Source organism: Camelus bactrianus, chromosome 12 (genome assembly GCF_048773025.1).
Source record: "Camelus bactrianus isolate YW-2024 breed Bactrian camel chromosome 12, ASM4877302v1, whole genome shotgun sequence".
NCBI lineage: Eukaryota > Metazoa > Chordata > Mammalia > Artiodactyla > Camelidae > Camelus > Camelus bactrianus.
Window position 1 is genome coordinate 31869188 of NC_133550.1, and position 16998 is coordinate 31886185.

Genomic DNA, 16998 nt, shown 5'->3' on the forward strand with positions numbered 1-16998 from the left:
GTCCCCTTGTCCTTTATTTCATTGAAAATATACATTACTTAGAGACTAAAGAACTGTATTTTCTAGGGTACTGATATAAAAAATTGCAGACCCCAAAAAATCTAAACCTGAGTACTGAAAGAGCTGTTCAGTATAGGACTTCCTCTTTAAAATATAACATCTTAAAGTTTAACATTTTCTTTTTAAGCAGAAGAGGTGTGCTAAACAGAAGGCCAGATCTTAGAGAAAGCATTTTCCCCTTCACTGTGATCCTCTGGGGTCATGTCATCTGAGGCTGTGGAGGCAGCAGTGGAGCTGGCACAAACTCTACCTACAGGCAGCTTGACAGCACTGACACTTGACAAATAAAAAATAGTACATAATATGTCAGTTAGCTCGTATAAAGAGAAACCCTGGTTAAGCAGGATTTTTAGTGTTTTTTAGTGTTGCATCCCTTAATCGCATGTAAACCTCAAACATCAGTGCCGTCGTGTGAGGATTATCCAGTAGTGACTGAAAGCCTCGTTGAATGCACTTTTAAAAAAGATTTTCTCTAAGCGAAGTCATTGGAAACGTGTGGGGATATCATTTTAAAAACAAATTCTAAGTGTTTTGGAAAGAAAACAATCACCTCCTAAGACTTGTATTGTCAGATTTATGTCTTCAGGCTTGTTTACGGGAGCCCAGGGTTGAGAGTGCCCAGCAGTGTCAGTGACACGGGCTCCCTTAGTCCGGAAGGGCTCCACTCTAGAAGTTGTATTTACCCAGGAGGATGATTTTTTTTTTTTTTTAGGAGAATAAAACTGCCTGATAGTAGTAAAAAGAGAAGCCTCCTGGTAGCTATGAAAAGAGTTAATCAGGTATCCTTTTCTGATAACCCCAAGACAGAAATTTGAAGTGTTTAGCTCAGGTCAGACCTGAGTCAACATCAGAACGAAATTAGAATCTGGCATCCCCTCTGCTTAATGGTGTTTCATCTCGCATTTTGTTGCCTTTTTCCTTCACCTACCAGTACAAGTACATAATATGAGTGAAGATAAAATAAGAGATATTAAGGAAGCTATTTAAAATTGAGGAGGAAAATAAAACCCTAAAACTGCCCCAAGAGGAAGTAAAAGATGAGAAAGGAAAATCTGAGAATAGGCAGAAAGTAGCCCTATATTGGAAAGAGTAAGAATAATGTGAAGAGAAAATTAAAAGCTGGAGGCAGCTTTGAGACATTGAAAAACAGCAGAAGATGTGAAAATGCTTTGCTCTGTTTGACAAAGTAAAAATGGGTTGTTTTAGAATTGTAGAAAGTGTCATATCCTTTTAAACATCTCTGTTTTTAAGTTTTTAACCTTGGACGGTCATTGCTCTCACGTAGACCCTGTTAAGCTGTCTTTGTGCACAGTGGGTGTGGCACCCACATGGGGTAATAGTTGCTGCTGTTGGCTTGTTGCAAGTAGTCCACTAGATTGCTTCAGATTTTTTCATTAAAACAAGCGCTCATATTCCTTTGTCAGTGGTGACTGTCAGATGTTAAAATGGCAACGACAGGGAATTTCTAGGTTCTGGATATAGTCAGGGCATTCGGAGGAAAGGTGTATGAAAACAGTCTTTTTAGGGGCTGAAGAATCAGAGTTTATACTCCAGGTTTCCATGAACAGTACCTGGTCTCCACGTACTCCAGCCCATGTCCCCAAAGTATTCTTTCCTTTGCAGGCCCCTGAATGCTGTCTGGAGAGAAAAAGAGTCTGTGGGCAGTCAGGGTCACTGAGAATGGGGTGTAGCTGCAGCCACAAGCTCCAGTGAGACCAGGGTCCCAAACCACCAGGCTAAGGCCCCAGAGGGCAGAGGGTCTGAGGGTGCTGGCAGAGCCTTCCCCCTTCTACCTTTCTTTTCTTGGGAAAGCGCAGCTCTGGGTTGCTTTTATTTTTCTTTTCTCTAAGATACTTCTTTTTTCTTGTTCAGAAGTAAGCACTTTAAAGGATCTCTTTGGACTCGCCAGCAGTGGTAAGCATCTTCTCTGTTCTTGGTATGTGGGTTTAGTGTGTTTGTGGGCTGATTGAATGTTCCTGCCTTTCAGCCTGCCTGTGCTAAAGTGTCTCTTTATTTTTAGAGCATGACCTCTCAATGGCAAAATATAGCAGGCTTCCTAAAAAAAAGGACAACGAAAAGGTAAGAATACCTACCTTACATGTTATTTTTCACTTCCTTTACTTAACCCTCCTTTGGCGTTTTCCTGTTGTGAATTCGTGGCACTGAGGATGTCTTGATGAACTTTTTTTTCCCTATAGATGGATTTTTTAAATGTTTATTCCAAATCTCCTATGTAGATTTCCACTTTTCTGTTCTAGCTTTTCAAACCGGTTTGTCAAACACCAACTTGGAACCACCGTAAAGTTAACAGTCGCATAATGATTTTAACTTAAGCTTGGGTACTTCATGGTTGTCTGACTCATATAGTCAGGCACTCGAACTCCTTGCCCTGGGTGTTGATTCTGCTTCTTTAATTCATGATTTCTAGCTTTTTAGATACTGTAGATAGTATTGAGTATTTTCAGGCATATAATTTTTACTTCTGTTCTATGATTTCCTTGGAATACAATCTTATGAGAGAACCAAAGTGTTTATGGCTTTAGTGCATACCACCATATTGTTTTCCTAAAAAGATTATAATGCTTTGTAGCTACAAATCTGTACCAACCAGCAGAAAATAGTGGCTTCATCCCAGTGCAGCCTCACAAACACTGAGATGCCACCACTTTGGTATTTTTAATTTGGGTTTTTAGAAACTTGAAGTAGAACCTTATCTGTGTTTTATTATGTCTGTCACAAAAATGGTTCTAATGAATAAGTAAACATGTTTGGAAGTTGCATGCTCTTACAGAATTGCCACGTGCATTGGACAGCTTGACATCTTCCTTTCCCCTTTTGATCAGTTGAAGACTGAAGTTGTGAAGGAGGTGGCGGCTGCACGGCGGAAGCAGCACCTTTCATCCCTTCAGTACTACTGTGCCCTCAACGCGCTGCAGTACAGAAAGCGCGTGGCCATGATGCAGCCCATGCTGGGCTTTGCGCACGGACAGGTAGGGTGGGCCCTTCCCCCGAGGCCTCAGACCTATACGTCAGCTGTGGAGAACAGCATGCCGTCTGCTGACGTAGCACTTGGGAGACACTGAAGCATTGTCAGAGAAAGAAGCACAGAGGCACAGCCTCCCTGGAAACTTCTGAGATTCAGCACTTGGAGAACTGCCAGAGGGGCTGGATCATCGTAGCCCAACTTGTTAGGCTGTGAGTGCAGGAAATGATGGCCCTGATCCCAAGACTCCGGTGGGGAGGAGCCGGCATGGCCCTTCATCTCTGATCCAAATGAAAGCCAGGCCTGGTCTGACTCTGTGAGAAGCAGCTGACGCCCAGGTTGGTGGAGCTGGGCTTACAGCCTAGGACTCCACATGTTCCTTGGCTTCCCCGTGTGATAAAGATCACCCTCAGCTGGGCTCTTTCCAGACGATGTGTTATTGAGGTTATTGCCAGCACCTTGGCATCTGGGGTGTGGGCAGATGTCGCTGCTGCTTGATGAAGTCTCTGCAGAATGTTCCTCTGGCTTCCTCCTCTCATTTCATGGTCTGCTGAGCATTTGTCTGCAGGGAGGCTCCAGTTTCAGACTGAGGCCTTGACTGTGGCACCAGCTCTCACCCTCCATCCCTGGCCTGCTTTAGCCCCGCTTAGGTTCACTCCAAACCTCACTTGGGCACGTGAGAAATGCACCTGAGAATCTTCTTTCTGTTGACAATCTGGAACAGAAAGGGATGTGAGGAAGCAAAATATTGAGAAGAAAAGAAGTCAGCAATTAAAAAATAAACCCCACATGTGACCATCTATTATTTTTTAAATACATTTTTTAGAATATTAAAAAAAAATACAGTATCAGTTTCATTCAGGGAAAAGGAGAACAAGAGAGACTCTTTACACATCCAGGCCCAGCTGTTTGTCTTCTTACTATTGTCGAGTGGTGAGGACACTGGAGTCAGCCTGTGTATTCAGAGGTAATATTTAAAATAGAGCAGTATCATCCTTCTGTGTCAGCTGAGCAAAGCTGGGTTAAACCAAAAATCCACAGTGTCCAGCTGTGGCCTCCAGTCCTCAGCAAGTCCTTGGGAGTTGTCCAGCTCCCTCACAGAGGGCGCTGGCATCCCACGTGTGTACTCGCTCACTCTGTCGCCTTCCTCTGTCCTGTTGAGTACTGCCCCTCTCCCCCTGCAGGCGTCCTGACTCTGTTAGAGAATGCCAGTACTCCCTTGGCTCTCTCTGATTAATACTTCCTGTCACATCTGTCCTCCCTGGATTGACAGTTCTTGCCTTTGAGGCAGTTATTTCTGCTCAGTGAGAGGCCCTGAATCAGGGAGGGTCCTGGGCTTAGAGTCTCAGAAAGATGAACTGCCCCAGGCCTGATGGGTCAGTGCTTGGGGAGCTTGGTAGGTTAGAGGATGGTCCGCACAGGGCTAAAGGATGGGTTTGATTGCAGCTGATTTCACTCACTCTCACGGCCCAGGACCACAGCTTCTCCTGGCCTGCACTTCCTAGGTGGACGGCGGCTGCAGCGGGAAGATGGGGCTGTGGGCACAGTAGCCCCGGGTAGCCCCCGTACCTAGGAGGGCAGGACAGAGTGCATTGTCGTTGGTGGGTGGTGGCAGCAGCATTTCTGAGGACTGAGGACAGCATGTTTCATTTGCCATATGAAAAGTATCCAGATTTCAAGACAGAAGACCAAACAGTCCTTCACCCTGCAGGCTTTTTAATCCTGATGAAAACTATAGATCCTTCCCGTAGACCAGGTGGTTTTGTGACAGCATGAATCTTTTGGATGATTCCAAAGCATTTGCTGTCCTTCTGCCTCACCAGCCCTCTTAAACCAGTGCCTATGGAGTGTCCTTTGTTGGCTGATGGTCATATGACCATTAAACTTCCTGCTGTTCACAAAGGCCCATGAACTTTGGTCTTTGGATCATGTTCCACTGAATCAGATGTAGGTGGTTTGACTCCATTTCTTCCTTCCCTGGCCCTCATTAAGCAGGTTTTCAATTAGACCATGATTCAGTCCTCATGCCTGCAATCAGAGTGAGATTTTGTAATCTGTACAGGTTAATGAGAACACACAAGTGAAGTCTGGTGGTGTATTTACAGGACAAGTCTATGTAATGTGGCTATGGGAGCCAGTACCATATCCCCTTCCTTCCATTCATTTATTCGTCAGGTTTTTTTTTTTTAGGGATTCTGTGAGTCCCTGCCCTAGGCATTTGCAGAATAGCAGAGGAGCTGAAACATGGACTTAGAGTGTAAATTCCAAGGAGTTCAGGGAGGAGGAGGAGAGGAAAGGCCACCATGATGTTGTGCCCTTGGAAAAGTAGAGTGCTCACGTAACAGACCTTGGTACTGAAAATTTCAGGGATTCAGCATGAAATTTACAGTGTTGGTCTCTGTATGATTCTGAGATTGTGGGGCCAGAACACCTCCCTGCACTTGTGCCGTGCGTTGGGATGTTCATGATCATCATGTTTGTGTACTGTGAAAACTGAGGACACTGGTGTACTTACTTCCCCAGGGGATCCGGGGAACCCTGTGTAAGGATGTCAGAACTGTGCCAGTAACACCTACTAGCCTCCTACAGGTGAGAGGCTGATTTCCATGCCCACTGCCCAGGGCAAATCTGCTTCCAGATCAAGAGCTGCAGTAGCACCCACATCGCATGGGAGAGCATCCATGTCCAGGCTGAATGTCTTGTCTTTTCATAGCTCAGGTTTACACCTGTTATCTTTCTATAATAGGATGTAAAATGGAGCAGTTCACACCCAATGTTGGGATTTTTTTTTAAAGCTGTGGCTATAGAAAGAAATGGAAACTTCTGCTTTTCAGGGCAGGATGGTTGCAGATAACAGCAGTGCACAGAATTCTTTCTCTTTTTCCCCTGCCCCTGCCCTTCAGAGTTTGTCAGGGACCCAAACTCTCAGGAAAGTGAATACACAGGAGTCACAGGAAATAAGGAATTCCTTCTGTTGGTTTCCAGAAAGTCAGCAACTGCAGTTTTCATTTTCAAACTGTACAGTCCTCAGATGTGCTGGGCCCCCCTCCCCTGGCCGGAGGGCGGATCCATCATGGAACATCGGGGAGCAGGAGGGCCCTGTTCCCTGTGTCCAGCACCTGGGCAGTGTCAGAGCCCTGCATGTCCTTCACATCCACTGTCCCCTTTAAGTTGACGTCAGGGTTGAAAGAGGCTTTTTGGGTCTTCAGCCCAGTTTGCCCTCTGCCGTATCACATCCAAGCTGCCGTCCGTCCAGCCCGTTTTCAGAGTCACACGTGGCTCAGTGAACAGGGTCAGTCATTGGTGGCCTTCACTTCCCTGAGCCTCAGGCTGCTCATCTGCTTCTTGCTGGTGTTGTGCATGTCATTGGCCACACACCAGTTTAGCCCCTGGAGATGTGAAGGTGAATAAGACCAAATCCTTGTCCTCAGGAAACTGACTAACTAGAATTCACGCGGGAGAAAGGCTGATGATGATAATATCAAAGTAGTTATCAGTAGTAGTTACTGATGAGGTGGTTTGTACCAAGCTCTTACATTATTCCTGCTCTTTACAGGTCTTCAGTAAGTTAGCAGGATTCACCGTCCTCACTGCAAATGCACTTGGGGCTTTGGGAGTAACTCTTAGCCAGTGAGGTGGGAGAGGGGCAGCAAGCGCTTCGGGCCCGGAGGGCCGGCCAGTGTCTGCCACTCTCCCGCTGTCAGTCTCACAGTTAATGAATTCACCGATCACCTTTCCCAGATGGCTTTCAGAATATCATAATTTTCTCTTTCAGATTAACTTTTTTAAGAAGGGAGCAGAGATGTTTTCCCAAAGCATGGACAGCTTCTTATCCTCCGTGGCAGCCATGGTTCAAAGGTAATGCTGCACTCTGCTTTGAATCTCATGTGCTTTTTGCCTTTCCCACTGAATCAGCCTCTCTGGGAGGTGGGTGGGTGGGGCGGTGTCTTGACCGCAGAGGGTCCCACGGAGCCCCCATCCCACTCTGGTCTGTGAACTCTCAGAAACGGCGCCACCTTCTCAGCTGCTGTTATTTATGAACAGTGTGGTTGAAAAGTAAGGATGTCTGCAGTTGTCGGCGGGTGTGGGGCCCACAGTCCTACCTACTACACTAGAAGACTAAGTGAAAGATGAAAACGCCCACGTTCCCATGAAATCCAAGTGTCTATTCTTAGGACCTCCTTGTGTTAATGTTCAGGCTTCACATGTTATAGCCTGTGAGTCTGGTTTAGATGTGCTGTGGATTTAGAAGAGCTGCCTGCTTTTTTCTTTAAGAGCTGATGGGGTTAGTAGCCGGAAGTGCGGCAACTTTTTAGGAAACTTAGCATCACATTAATTGACAATAGATGAGTAAGGCATTAAGCCTTTGAATTAATTTAACAAACGGCAGTTCACCCTTGCAGATGTTTATTTTCAAAAAGTACAGCATCTCTTCAGACCGTCCTGCCCGCGTTCATTGATGCTGTGGCTGCTGTCGCTCCGTTGCTCCCTGTCCTCAGTGACCACAGTACTGAGCTCAGAGGAGGCGCCCAGGCGCCGCCAGCACCAGGCTCATGTCAGTACCCCACAGACGCGTGGTTCCCACAGTACCCCTCACGATCTCTGGAGTATAGAAATAATGTCTCTCTGTATGTATAGCTATGGTACGTAAGTAAATATACAAAATGGAAATAAAAGTATAGGATTTTGTTTTTGTGTGGAAAAATGAAGAGAATGTTGTTCACTTTCTTGAGGATGTTGCATTTCGAAATTCCTTAAGAGGGCCAAGCAGTGGAATCTCTTTAGGCAGAAGTCTCCCTAAAATGCTGAAAGTAAAGAATGAATCCCAAGAAAACCAGTGCTGAGTGTTCGTATAGACATGAGGGGAGAGTTGTCGTTCAGAAAAGTATATATTCCTTCCAGAAAGCCCCTGAGCTGTTTTTCCCTGATCGCTGACAGCAGTGAGTGATGCAGCTTAGATGTAGAATTACGCTAGAAGGCAGTTTGTGAAATCTGAGTTCAACGTCCTGCCTTTTAGTTGGATGGTCAGCCCCCGGGACTGTCAGGAGAAAGTGAAAGAAGGGAGCCTATTAAACCTGTCACTTCGGAACCCTCTCCCCTACCTGTGTCTCTTTCTCATCCTAACTCTCAGAACTTCATGCTTTCTCTGCTTCTGAGAGAACTGGCTCTGCTTCAGATTATTTTCGCACACTAGGTTTTTATATTAATGGATGGCCGGACATTTGTGCCCATTTTTGAGATGCTGCCGAGTGTACTCTTTATGCAGGCCTAGAGCCTACACCCTTCCTCCTGTCAGAGTTTCTGTGAGCCGTTACTAGGCCAGCCGACCTGCAGCCCTGGCCGCTCCGACGGTTCCCTGACAGGGCGTTAAGGCCCTGGCGGCACAGCCCTCTCTGGGGTTGGGTCTAGTTCTGTGAGTCGTGCTTCTGTTGCCTAAGGAGTCGTATTTCGTTAAGAGGGCAGCAGGCAGGGTTCCCAACTGAACCTAGTAGTGCTTAAAACACTGGTTTGAACAGCTAAAGCACTCAATTTAAGAATTCTCATTTTCCACACCTCAGGACACAAGGAGATGAAAGCCGGCCATGGGAGACCTTTGCAGGCTGGCCAGTCCACGCCGCCTTGGGGCAGTTGTATGGCTTTCATAAAAGGAAAAGTGTTGCTGCATCTTGGTACCATGGCCTGGTCACTGTCCTGTCTCCAGTGGCTGTCTCCTCCCCTCCTGCCTGAACTGGGGGTAGGGGTAGGGGCATGAATGACTGCCCTTTCCTTCTTGCCTTTCTGGCACTTTGACAGGCTGCCAGCATATGTGGCTCCTGAGGATGCGGTCATCTTCTAAAATTTGCATCACCAGTTTTGAGCATGGATACCACTTGTCAGCTGAGAAATTAACTGGGTTCAGGCATCATCCAGTGGTATTTGCTATATGCTCTGTTTAGAAACAGCAGTCACGTAAACGCTCATGGTAACACAGACTTGAGTCCTGTGACCTCCAGCTTTCGGGGCCCTGGAGACAGGTGGAGCATTGTGGCTCCTGTGTGAGGCAGGGAGCTGGCATGGGGTGGAGTGGAGGGTGGGGCCTCTGCCATCTGCTGCTCAGTAGCGCTGGGTCGGCCAGCGACAAGTGACTGACCTGACACTTTCTGTATCAAGCATCCAGGTGGAACTGGAAGCTGAGGCGGAAAAGATGCGGGCATCCCAGCAAGAATTACTTTCCCTTGACGAATCTGTTTACACTCCGGACTTTGATGTGGCTGCACCACAGATCAACAGGAACCTCATCCAGAAAGCTGGCTACCTTAATCTTAGAAAGTGAGAGTGCCACTGCCTGTCTCTTTTCCTGAAATCTGTGTTCCCTAGGAGGGGCTAAAGAGCATCTGCTAAGTGCCCCAAAGAGGGCGGGGGTGTGCAAGGTTGGGGAAGAACCCCTGCCACGGCGCCCCTCCCACCTGGCACACAGGAAGTCTCTGGGCCCAGGTCCCACACTGCACGGAGAGATGGGGCTTGAAACAGTCATGTGAGTAAGAACCCAGTGCGTGGGCTCCAAGATATCACAGGCCACCCCTCCCCTGATCACCATAGCCATTTGAGGATAGATTCCTCTTAACTGTCATCATCTTAGACCATTGAGACCCCTCCCCGAGGCCCCTGACGGGTGAGAGCAGTGCTAGTGACCCCCCTACTGAGGCCAGAGTCTAAGGGCCAGGAAGCTTTCAGAGTCATGTAGGTTTATATAGACTGAATCACATATTAACCCTCAGGTCCACTATGAACTAAAGGGATGATGTGCAGGTTTAATTGTGCCTAAGAGCAGAGGGGGGATGCTGTCAGGTGCGGTGCTGAGCTTCGACTCAGTCAGACACTCTGGCTGGGCCAGGCTGGGCCCCCCCCATCACTTCGTCTGTAAAATAGAGCTGAAAATTGCACTACTTCATAAAGTGGTTACAAAGAGTGACCGAGGTAATTCCTAGCAGGTAGTAAGCACTTAAATGTTAGCTATTGCCATTTTCGGAAATTATAATTATTGAGAGGAAACTTGGTGCCTCGTACATAGTTGTTACTCAGTAAATACTGAGTCAGGTAAATATATTTGATATCCCCCAAATGGAATTGCCAGCTGTTTTCTTCCCGGGGTGGAGCTCTTCAGAGGTCTGTATAGCTTGTTCAGATCGCAAACCAAATGTCTCCTTTAGTCCTGTACAAATAGAAAACTCCACAAGGTTCTGGTCTTACTTGCCAGGAACTGGATTTTTCTCTTGTAAGCAGCCCACAAAACAGAATAACATCTAGCTGGAACAAAACCCAATATGGTAAAGTCCCCACGACTCAGGGGGTGTGCTGTGAGCTGAGGTGACCCTGGTGACTCCAGCTAGATTTAGAGCATTTCAGCTCTGTGTCTTAGGGACACGATCTTCCAGGTTTTCAGTTCCTGATGGTGATGGGCCAGTTCTGTTTCCACATGTCAGGTTTAGAAGCCAGAGTCTGGCTGCAGTGGGGGAGGCACACCCCACCCACAGACTGGAGTTGGCCCTGGGCCTGGCATCTCCCGTCGGGACAGAGCCCAGAACCTCCCAGCTCATTCAAGCTAAACTGTACCACTCTTTTGCTACTCTCTGCACTTGAATCTTTTCAGGGCAGTTTTACTTTAAAGAAACATTATTTCTCAAATGCTGCCAGTACCCACAAAAAGGCAGAAAGACTTTGAGGTGCTGCTCATGCTTCCTAGTACTAATGGGCTTTTGAAAACAATTTTTACAGTAAAACAGGGCTGGTCACCACCACCTGGGAGAGGCTTTACTTCTTCACCCAAGGCGGGAATCTCATGTGTCAGCCGAGGGGCGCCGTGGCTGGAGGCTTGATCCAGGACCTGGACAACTGCTCAGTGATGGCGGTGGATTGTGAGGACCGACGATACTGCTTTCAGATCACCACTCCCAATGGAAAATCGTATGATGCTCGGGTTTTATTTGGGGGCAAACAGGTGTAGTGACTCCACTTCTGCCCAGGACCTCCTGGGTCATTCCTCTGTGCCCGCCCTCCATGGGAGCAGCCCCGCTCTGGGTGTTATTGACCTTTTGGGGTTTTGTGCCCTCTAAGCAAGCCCACAGGACCATATGGAATCCAGCCTGCCTTATTTAAGATGTCCTGGGGAGGGTTTGTGGCCTTGGAAGAGAGATGACCTGCATGTGTGAGAGGGCGATAGAAGGAGCTTGTTGTCCGCGCATACCCGAGGTGCAGCCGCGGCTGCTCCTCGCCTGTTCCTACTTAGCCTTCGCGTCTGCATCACAGCGGGGCAGGGATGAGGAGAGTGGGTACGGAACACCTGCCCAAGGAGGCCATTTTTCCAGCTGACACAGGAGATGTGGACAGTACATTCCACTGCAGTACCACTGGCGAACACGCTGTCCCCATGCCCTGCCATGCACCCCGTGGGCCCAGGGGAGGTCATGCTTTCAGAATGGCAGCCTTGTATCATCACGGCAGATCCCCTCCCAGGGGCACCCCCTCACATAGAGTAGTGGTTCCCGACTGCTCAGGGAGTGGCCCCATCCTCAGTCAGAGCTTCTCTGCTTGCACTGGCTTTCTCTGTTGGGCTTCTAAGTTGAGAGTTTATTTAAACAGTAGCATGTTCGGGAGAGGGGTGGTGTTCGTACGGTGTTGACTGTCTTCTCTCAGAATGGCAGGGTGTTTTTAGACATCCTTCTTCCCTAGGTGACGAGAAATGACCTGGGAATGAAGGTTCTGGACTCTAGTCACCGTCCCAGGCGGTACTTAATTCCTCTGGCCCTGGGTTTCCTCAGATAAGAAACAGGGATGAGATCTATGTCCCCCACCTCCCATAGATGAGACGAGGAACAGAGGAACAGGCAGATGCAGAGTCCCTTTAAAGAGTGAAGCCTCCGTAAAAGCAGGGCAGTCTTATTAGTATCTTATTCCCCAGCCTTATGTATGCAGATAGAGCGGAATGACTGCTGATTCTTTCTCTGGGTTTGGTTGCACGAGTGGCGGGGCCACAGTCCTGTGTGCACTGGATCATCTAAGCAGGGCCAGCAAGATGGCCCACACTGTAGAATCATGACTTGGGCTAGTAGGTCTGAGTCCAGCTTGCTCATTTTATAGATGGGAAAGCTGGAGGCCCAGGGAAAGGAAGCGTGTCCAAGATCACATTGTCCATGAACAGCAGAGCCAGACCCAGAACCCTATTTGTTTCCTCCCCGTCATGCTGCCTTCCTGGCCCTTCCCTTTCTGGATGCCAGCTGAGTTCAGGTTATGTAGAATAATCCTCAGTGACTGAGATCTGGGAAGCACTGACTTAGATATATTTTATTTCAGGGGAATAATCCTCCAGGCAGAAAGCAGAAAGGAAAACGAAGAGGTAAAAGTCTTGTTCGTTTCACTTCTATTCTAGTATAGCGGGTGACTTTGGGATTCAGCGGGTTTTTTAATGTCTTCCACAGTGGATATGTGCGGTAAACAACATCTCCAGACAGATCTACCTGACTGACAACCCAGAGGTAACTCACAGCTGCCTTACCTGCATCTCAGCCCTTTTCTCAGTGTGAAAGGTAAGCGTCCACCTCCCGGAACTGAGCATGTCTTCCTGTGGATTTTCAGGCAGTCGCCATCAAGTTGAATCAGACGGCTCTCCAAGCAGTGACTCCCATTACAAGTTTTGCCAGAAAACAAGAAAACTCCTGCCCCAGGTAACTAAAGGACAAAAGAAAGCTAGCTTTTCTGGAGACAAACTGTGTATTGAATTACACATGTATTAGGAATTTCACCCTTACAAACCATCCAGCGGTGGTCTGGTGTTCAGCCATGTTCCACAGAAGCAGCAGCTCAGACCAGGAAAGGGTAAGTATTTTGCCCATGTTCCCACCACAAATGGGTTGAAAGCTGTCTGATTTCCACACCCGCATCCTTCCCCCGGACTGTGCGGCTGCAGTCTGAGTGAACAGCACACGCAGTTGAGTGTCCTAGTCAGGATGTCTGCCCACATTCTGTATCAGCATCAGCAAAGTTGTGGAACCAAAACAAAATATTTTTAAATAAGAAAATCACCTTTTGTGTGACCATGTTTCTGTGCAGACCTTATCAGCATATACTGGTATTTTCATGTGTGCATTTATTTCACCATATGTATTTTTCATGTTTTCATTTTTAATAATTATTCCTTTAACTACACACTATTCTATCATTATTATTATTGGCTATTTGAATATTTAGGTTGTCTCCCCTTTATTTTGCTGTTACCATTTATAGAAAGCATTTTCACACATACAGCTTTCCTCCTGTTTTGAATACTGCTTCAGGATTTATTCCAGAAATGCCCCCTTTTATCTTACGGGAGTTTCCATTTGGTTAAACAACAGAAGGCTGTATCATCTGTTATGCTGACGAGGGTAGATTAACATCACGACTGTGTTTGGCCTCCACCATTAGTGGTGTGGTAGAAAGAACCCTGTTTCATGTTTTACAGATATTGTCTGACTTCAGAACAAAGTTATCGGAAAGCTCAGAATGGTTAAGTAACTTCCCAGGGTCTTGGTGCTGTGCAGTGGAGCCGGTGTTCACACACCTGACACTGGACATGTGAGAGGGAACAGCGGAAGATAAAGCAAAAAATAGGCTGGATCTGACCGTGCACAGACTAGGTGCCCTGCTCAGGAGTCACAGGCCCCAGAGCAGGACTGCAGGCTTTGAAGAGGGGAGGCGTAGTCAGGAGCACTGGGCAGACTGCTAGGCAGCACCGGCAAGGACGGACCGGGTCGGGGCTGGTCTCAGAGGGCAGGGGCAGAGGGGCCCCCTGCACGTCGCTGCAGTAGCAGCTGTGAAGCGGAACATGAGAAGCTGAACAAAAGTAATAAAAACGGGGAAGAGGCACCAAGTCTGAGGACACTCCAGCGCCGTAATTTAAGGACGGAACAGTTTATGCAAGCAGCATGCTTACAGAGTACTGCTCTAAGGAAAGCACTTTATGAATAGAAACAGAAAGGAAGATCCAGCCAGTGGGCTAATCTGTGAGCCTTGTACTGGGCAAATGCATCTCTCTCTGTAAAGGCACACAAATGTCAGAGGGACAGAGTGGAGAACACTACACTCAATTTGGAATTAGGGGACATGGTTTTAATAACAGCTCTGCTTTGAACACAGCTGGGTGTCCCTGAGTGAGTCATCAGCTTTCTGGGCCTCTCCTCAGCTTTTTGGCATAAGATGAGAGAAATCAGACCACCTCCAAGGCCTCTTCCAGCTCTAAAATGCTGTCTCCCTAGGGTGCCAATGTGAAGTTTAGTTCATGTTAGTAATTAGGAGGTGACTGGTTTTCTAAGAAACAGTTTGCAACTCAGATTTAATTATTCAGTAACTAATTTTTCTCCTCTGTACTAGAGTAAGTAAATCACATTCTTAGAAAAGACCCCATAGAAGGGACAAGAACCCCTAGGAAAAGAGTGACTAGCCAGCCAGCTGAATCAACCCAAAGAGTGGAAAGGTGGCGGATGGGGCTGTCAGATGGCTCCAGAGCTATGAAGGGGAGGGGTACTAGCTCCCTTAGGGTCAACTCATTACAAATAAGAAATGTTTTGATGACTGGGTTGGGGGTTGAAGCAGAAAAACTATGTTCTTAGGAACAAACTGCCGTTCACTTCCAAGCAAGTATCACGTGTGGCCTTCCCTCATTCTGTGGTTACTCATATCTAATACTCATTCATTTATCCAGCTATTCAACAGATGTTAAGTCTCCAGTATATGCCCAGGTACTGAGCTAGACCATGAAACATACAGACTTGGAAGGGAAGACAGGCAGTAGGTAAACAAACACTGAGTGAAAATGGAGGAAAGCACCATTATGTTAAAGACAAGGGTGCTGTCACGGAGAGTAACGAGGAGACCTATTTAGGGCCTATCTGTCGAGACAATATTTAAACTGAGAAGTAACATGAGAAGTAGCCTCCTTGCAAAAAGCCAGAGGTAGTGCATTCCTGGCGGCAGATGTGGAGGCTAAATGGCTGAACCGAGCTTGGCATCTTTCAGGAAATGAAAGGAGACCAATGAAAGGAGATGGTCGGCAAAGGGAGATCCCAGAGCAAGAGGAGGCGGGGCCAGATCGTGGCAGGGACGGATCATAAAGAAAGTAATGGTCAGGGGGTCGGGGAGCTGTGGAAGGGTTTTAGGAGGGAGGGGTGTGTGTGTATCCAGTGTACAGTTTCCAAGGTCAGCTCCGTCTGGTGTGGAGGACGCAGAATGCAGAGCTGGGCAAGTAGGTATCCAATGAGGAGTTTGTAGCATTAGTCCAAGGGAAGATGATGGTGTCTTAATCCAGGATCGTGGCAGAGGAGATGAAAAGTAGACAGATTTGGGTCTTATTTTGAAGGCAGAATCTGCAGGATGTGCGATATATGAGATGTGGAATGGAAGGAAAGGAACAAAGCAATGGATGACCAGAGTCTGGGTTGAGCACCTGGGCAGATGGTGGTTAGTGTTTAAAGACATGAAAAGAGCTGGTAGTCAGTATCCAGAGTTCAGTCTTCGATATGGTAAGTTTGAGTGCCTTGTGAAGCATTCCAGTATATCGTCTGGTAATCAGTCAACTAATGATACAAGCCTGGAGTGTAAAGACAATGTCTGGGCTGAGTCTGAATTGGGAGCCCATCAGCATGGAAATGGCAGGAGAAAAGATCATCGAGGGAGGAGCCTAGGACAGAAGCCTGAAGAAGTCCAATGTGTGGAGTAAAGAAGGAGCCTGCAAAAGGCACTAAGAAACATCAGGAAAAGTAGGAGGAAAACCTATAAAGTGAGGCATCAGCAGAAACCAAGAAAGAAAACTTTCAAGGAGGCAAGGTCAGTATGTTAGGTGCTTTGAGAGATCAAGCAGGATGATGATCAGTGTCCACTAGAGCTGGTGACCTGCAGATCACAGGTGATGCTCTAGTCTGCATCCTTTCATTCCTCTGTTCAGTCTTCAGTGGCTCCCTACATGCAGAAGTCAAGTTAGACCCCACCTGATGGTGTTACAGCCCTCTACAACCTGGCCCCATCCTGTCTTCCCTGTGTCATCTCCCCTTAGAGCCTCCGGGGAGCCAAAGGCTTAGGACTTGCTTCCTCCCCTTGAAGCTTCTACTCATGCCTTCCTCCAGTGCTTCACTTACTAAACCATACTCCTTTTTACAGACTGCATCAAATAGCAGATATGATTCTCTCATTTTGGTGACTGTAGCAGTGTGAGGCTGTAGGAAAGCACTATACTGGCTGTGAGACCTCAGTTCTTAATCTGGCTCACCCACCAGATAACTGAGTGCCATTTCTCAGTTTCTCTAGAGGCTTTGGTTTCCTTTTCTGTTAACAGTGGAGCTTAAACTAAGTGTCTCTCCAGTCTGACTATCTACCAGTGACTATCTACCAGTCTGTCTACTGTGTTTCTACCCTCTTTCCATTCATTATGCTCATTCATCAAGTGGTATTATAAAAGTTTCATACAATATAGTTATGTTTCATACATAACTAAGACATACTTTGAGAAATTTTGAATACTGATGAACAAAATACCCAAATGAATGGAAAGATATTGAGAGTCTTTTTACAGTTCAAATAATGTACAAAATCAAAATACACTGACATTCCTTGGCCCTCAAAGGCATTTACACTCTAGCTGGGGAGAAAAGATTATGAACATATGAAAGGTTAAATACAGCATTCTGACACGTGGCACATGATTAATCACTACATAGATGGTACTCTTCTTTTATGTGCCACAATCTCAAAACAGCCCATGTGGGTACAGTGCTAAGCTCTGGAGGCACAGAGAGGTCCAAGACTGTCTTCGTGAGAACCGCAGGACCGCAGAGGAAGGACACGGTCAGGCTGGCTTGAAAGGCCTAGTGGATGAATGAGGATATGAGCTGGTGTTTGAAGTACAGAGAGCCGGCAAGCAGCGGAACCATGATGGAGCCAGAAATGAG

General features: G+C 47.1%; 1 protein-coding gene across 3 annotated transcripts in view; it reads left to right on the forward strand.

The window, feature by feature from the left end:
• The window catches only part of APPL2 (adaptor protein, phosphotyrosine interacting with PH domain and leucine zipper 2), a 50401-nt gene that overhangs the window by 23277 nt on the left and 10126 nt on the right, over positions 1 to 16998 (forward strand). For all 3 annotated transcript variants that reach the window (XM_010970461.3, XM_010970462.3, XM_010970460.3), the window contains exons 6-14: positions 1933 to 1974; positions 2081 to 2139; positions 2904 to 3050; positions 6819 to 6901; positions 9194 to 9352; positions 10799 to 10987; positions 12374 to 12416; positions 12499 to 12555; positions 12656 to 12744. In XM_010970461.3, the coding sequence (XP_010968763.1) occupies positions 1933 to 1974; positions 2081 to 2139; positions 2904 to 3050; positions 6819 to 6901; positions 9194 to 9352; positions 10799 to 10987; positions 12374 to 12416; positions 12499 to 12555; positions 12656 to 12744 (868 nt within the window). The remainder of the gene's footprint in view (positions 1 to 1932; positions 1975 to 2080; positions 2140 to 2903; positions 3051 to 6818; positions 6902 to 9193; positions 9353 to 10798; positions 10988 to 12373; positions 12417 to 12498; positions 12556 to 12655; positions 12745 to 16998) is intronic.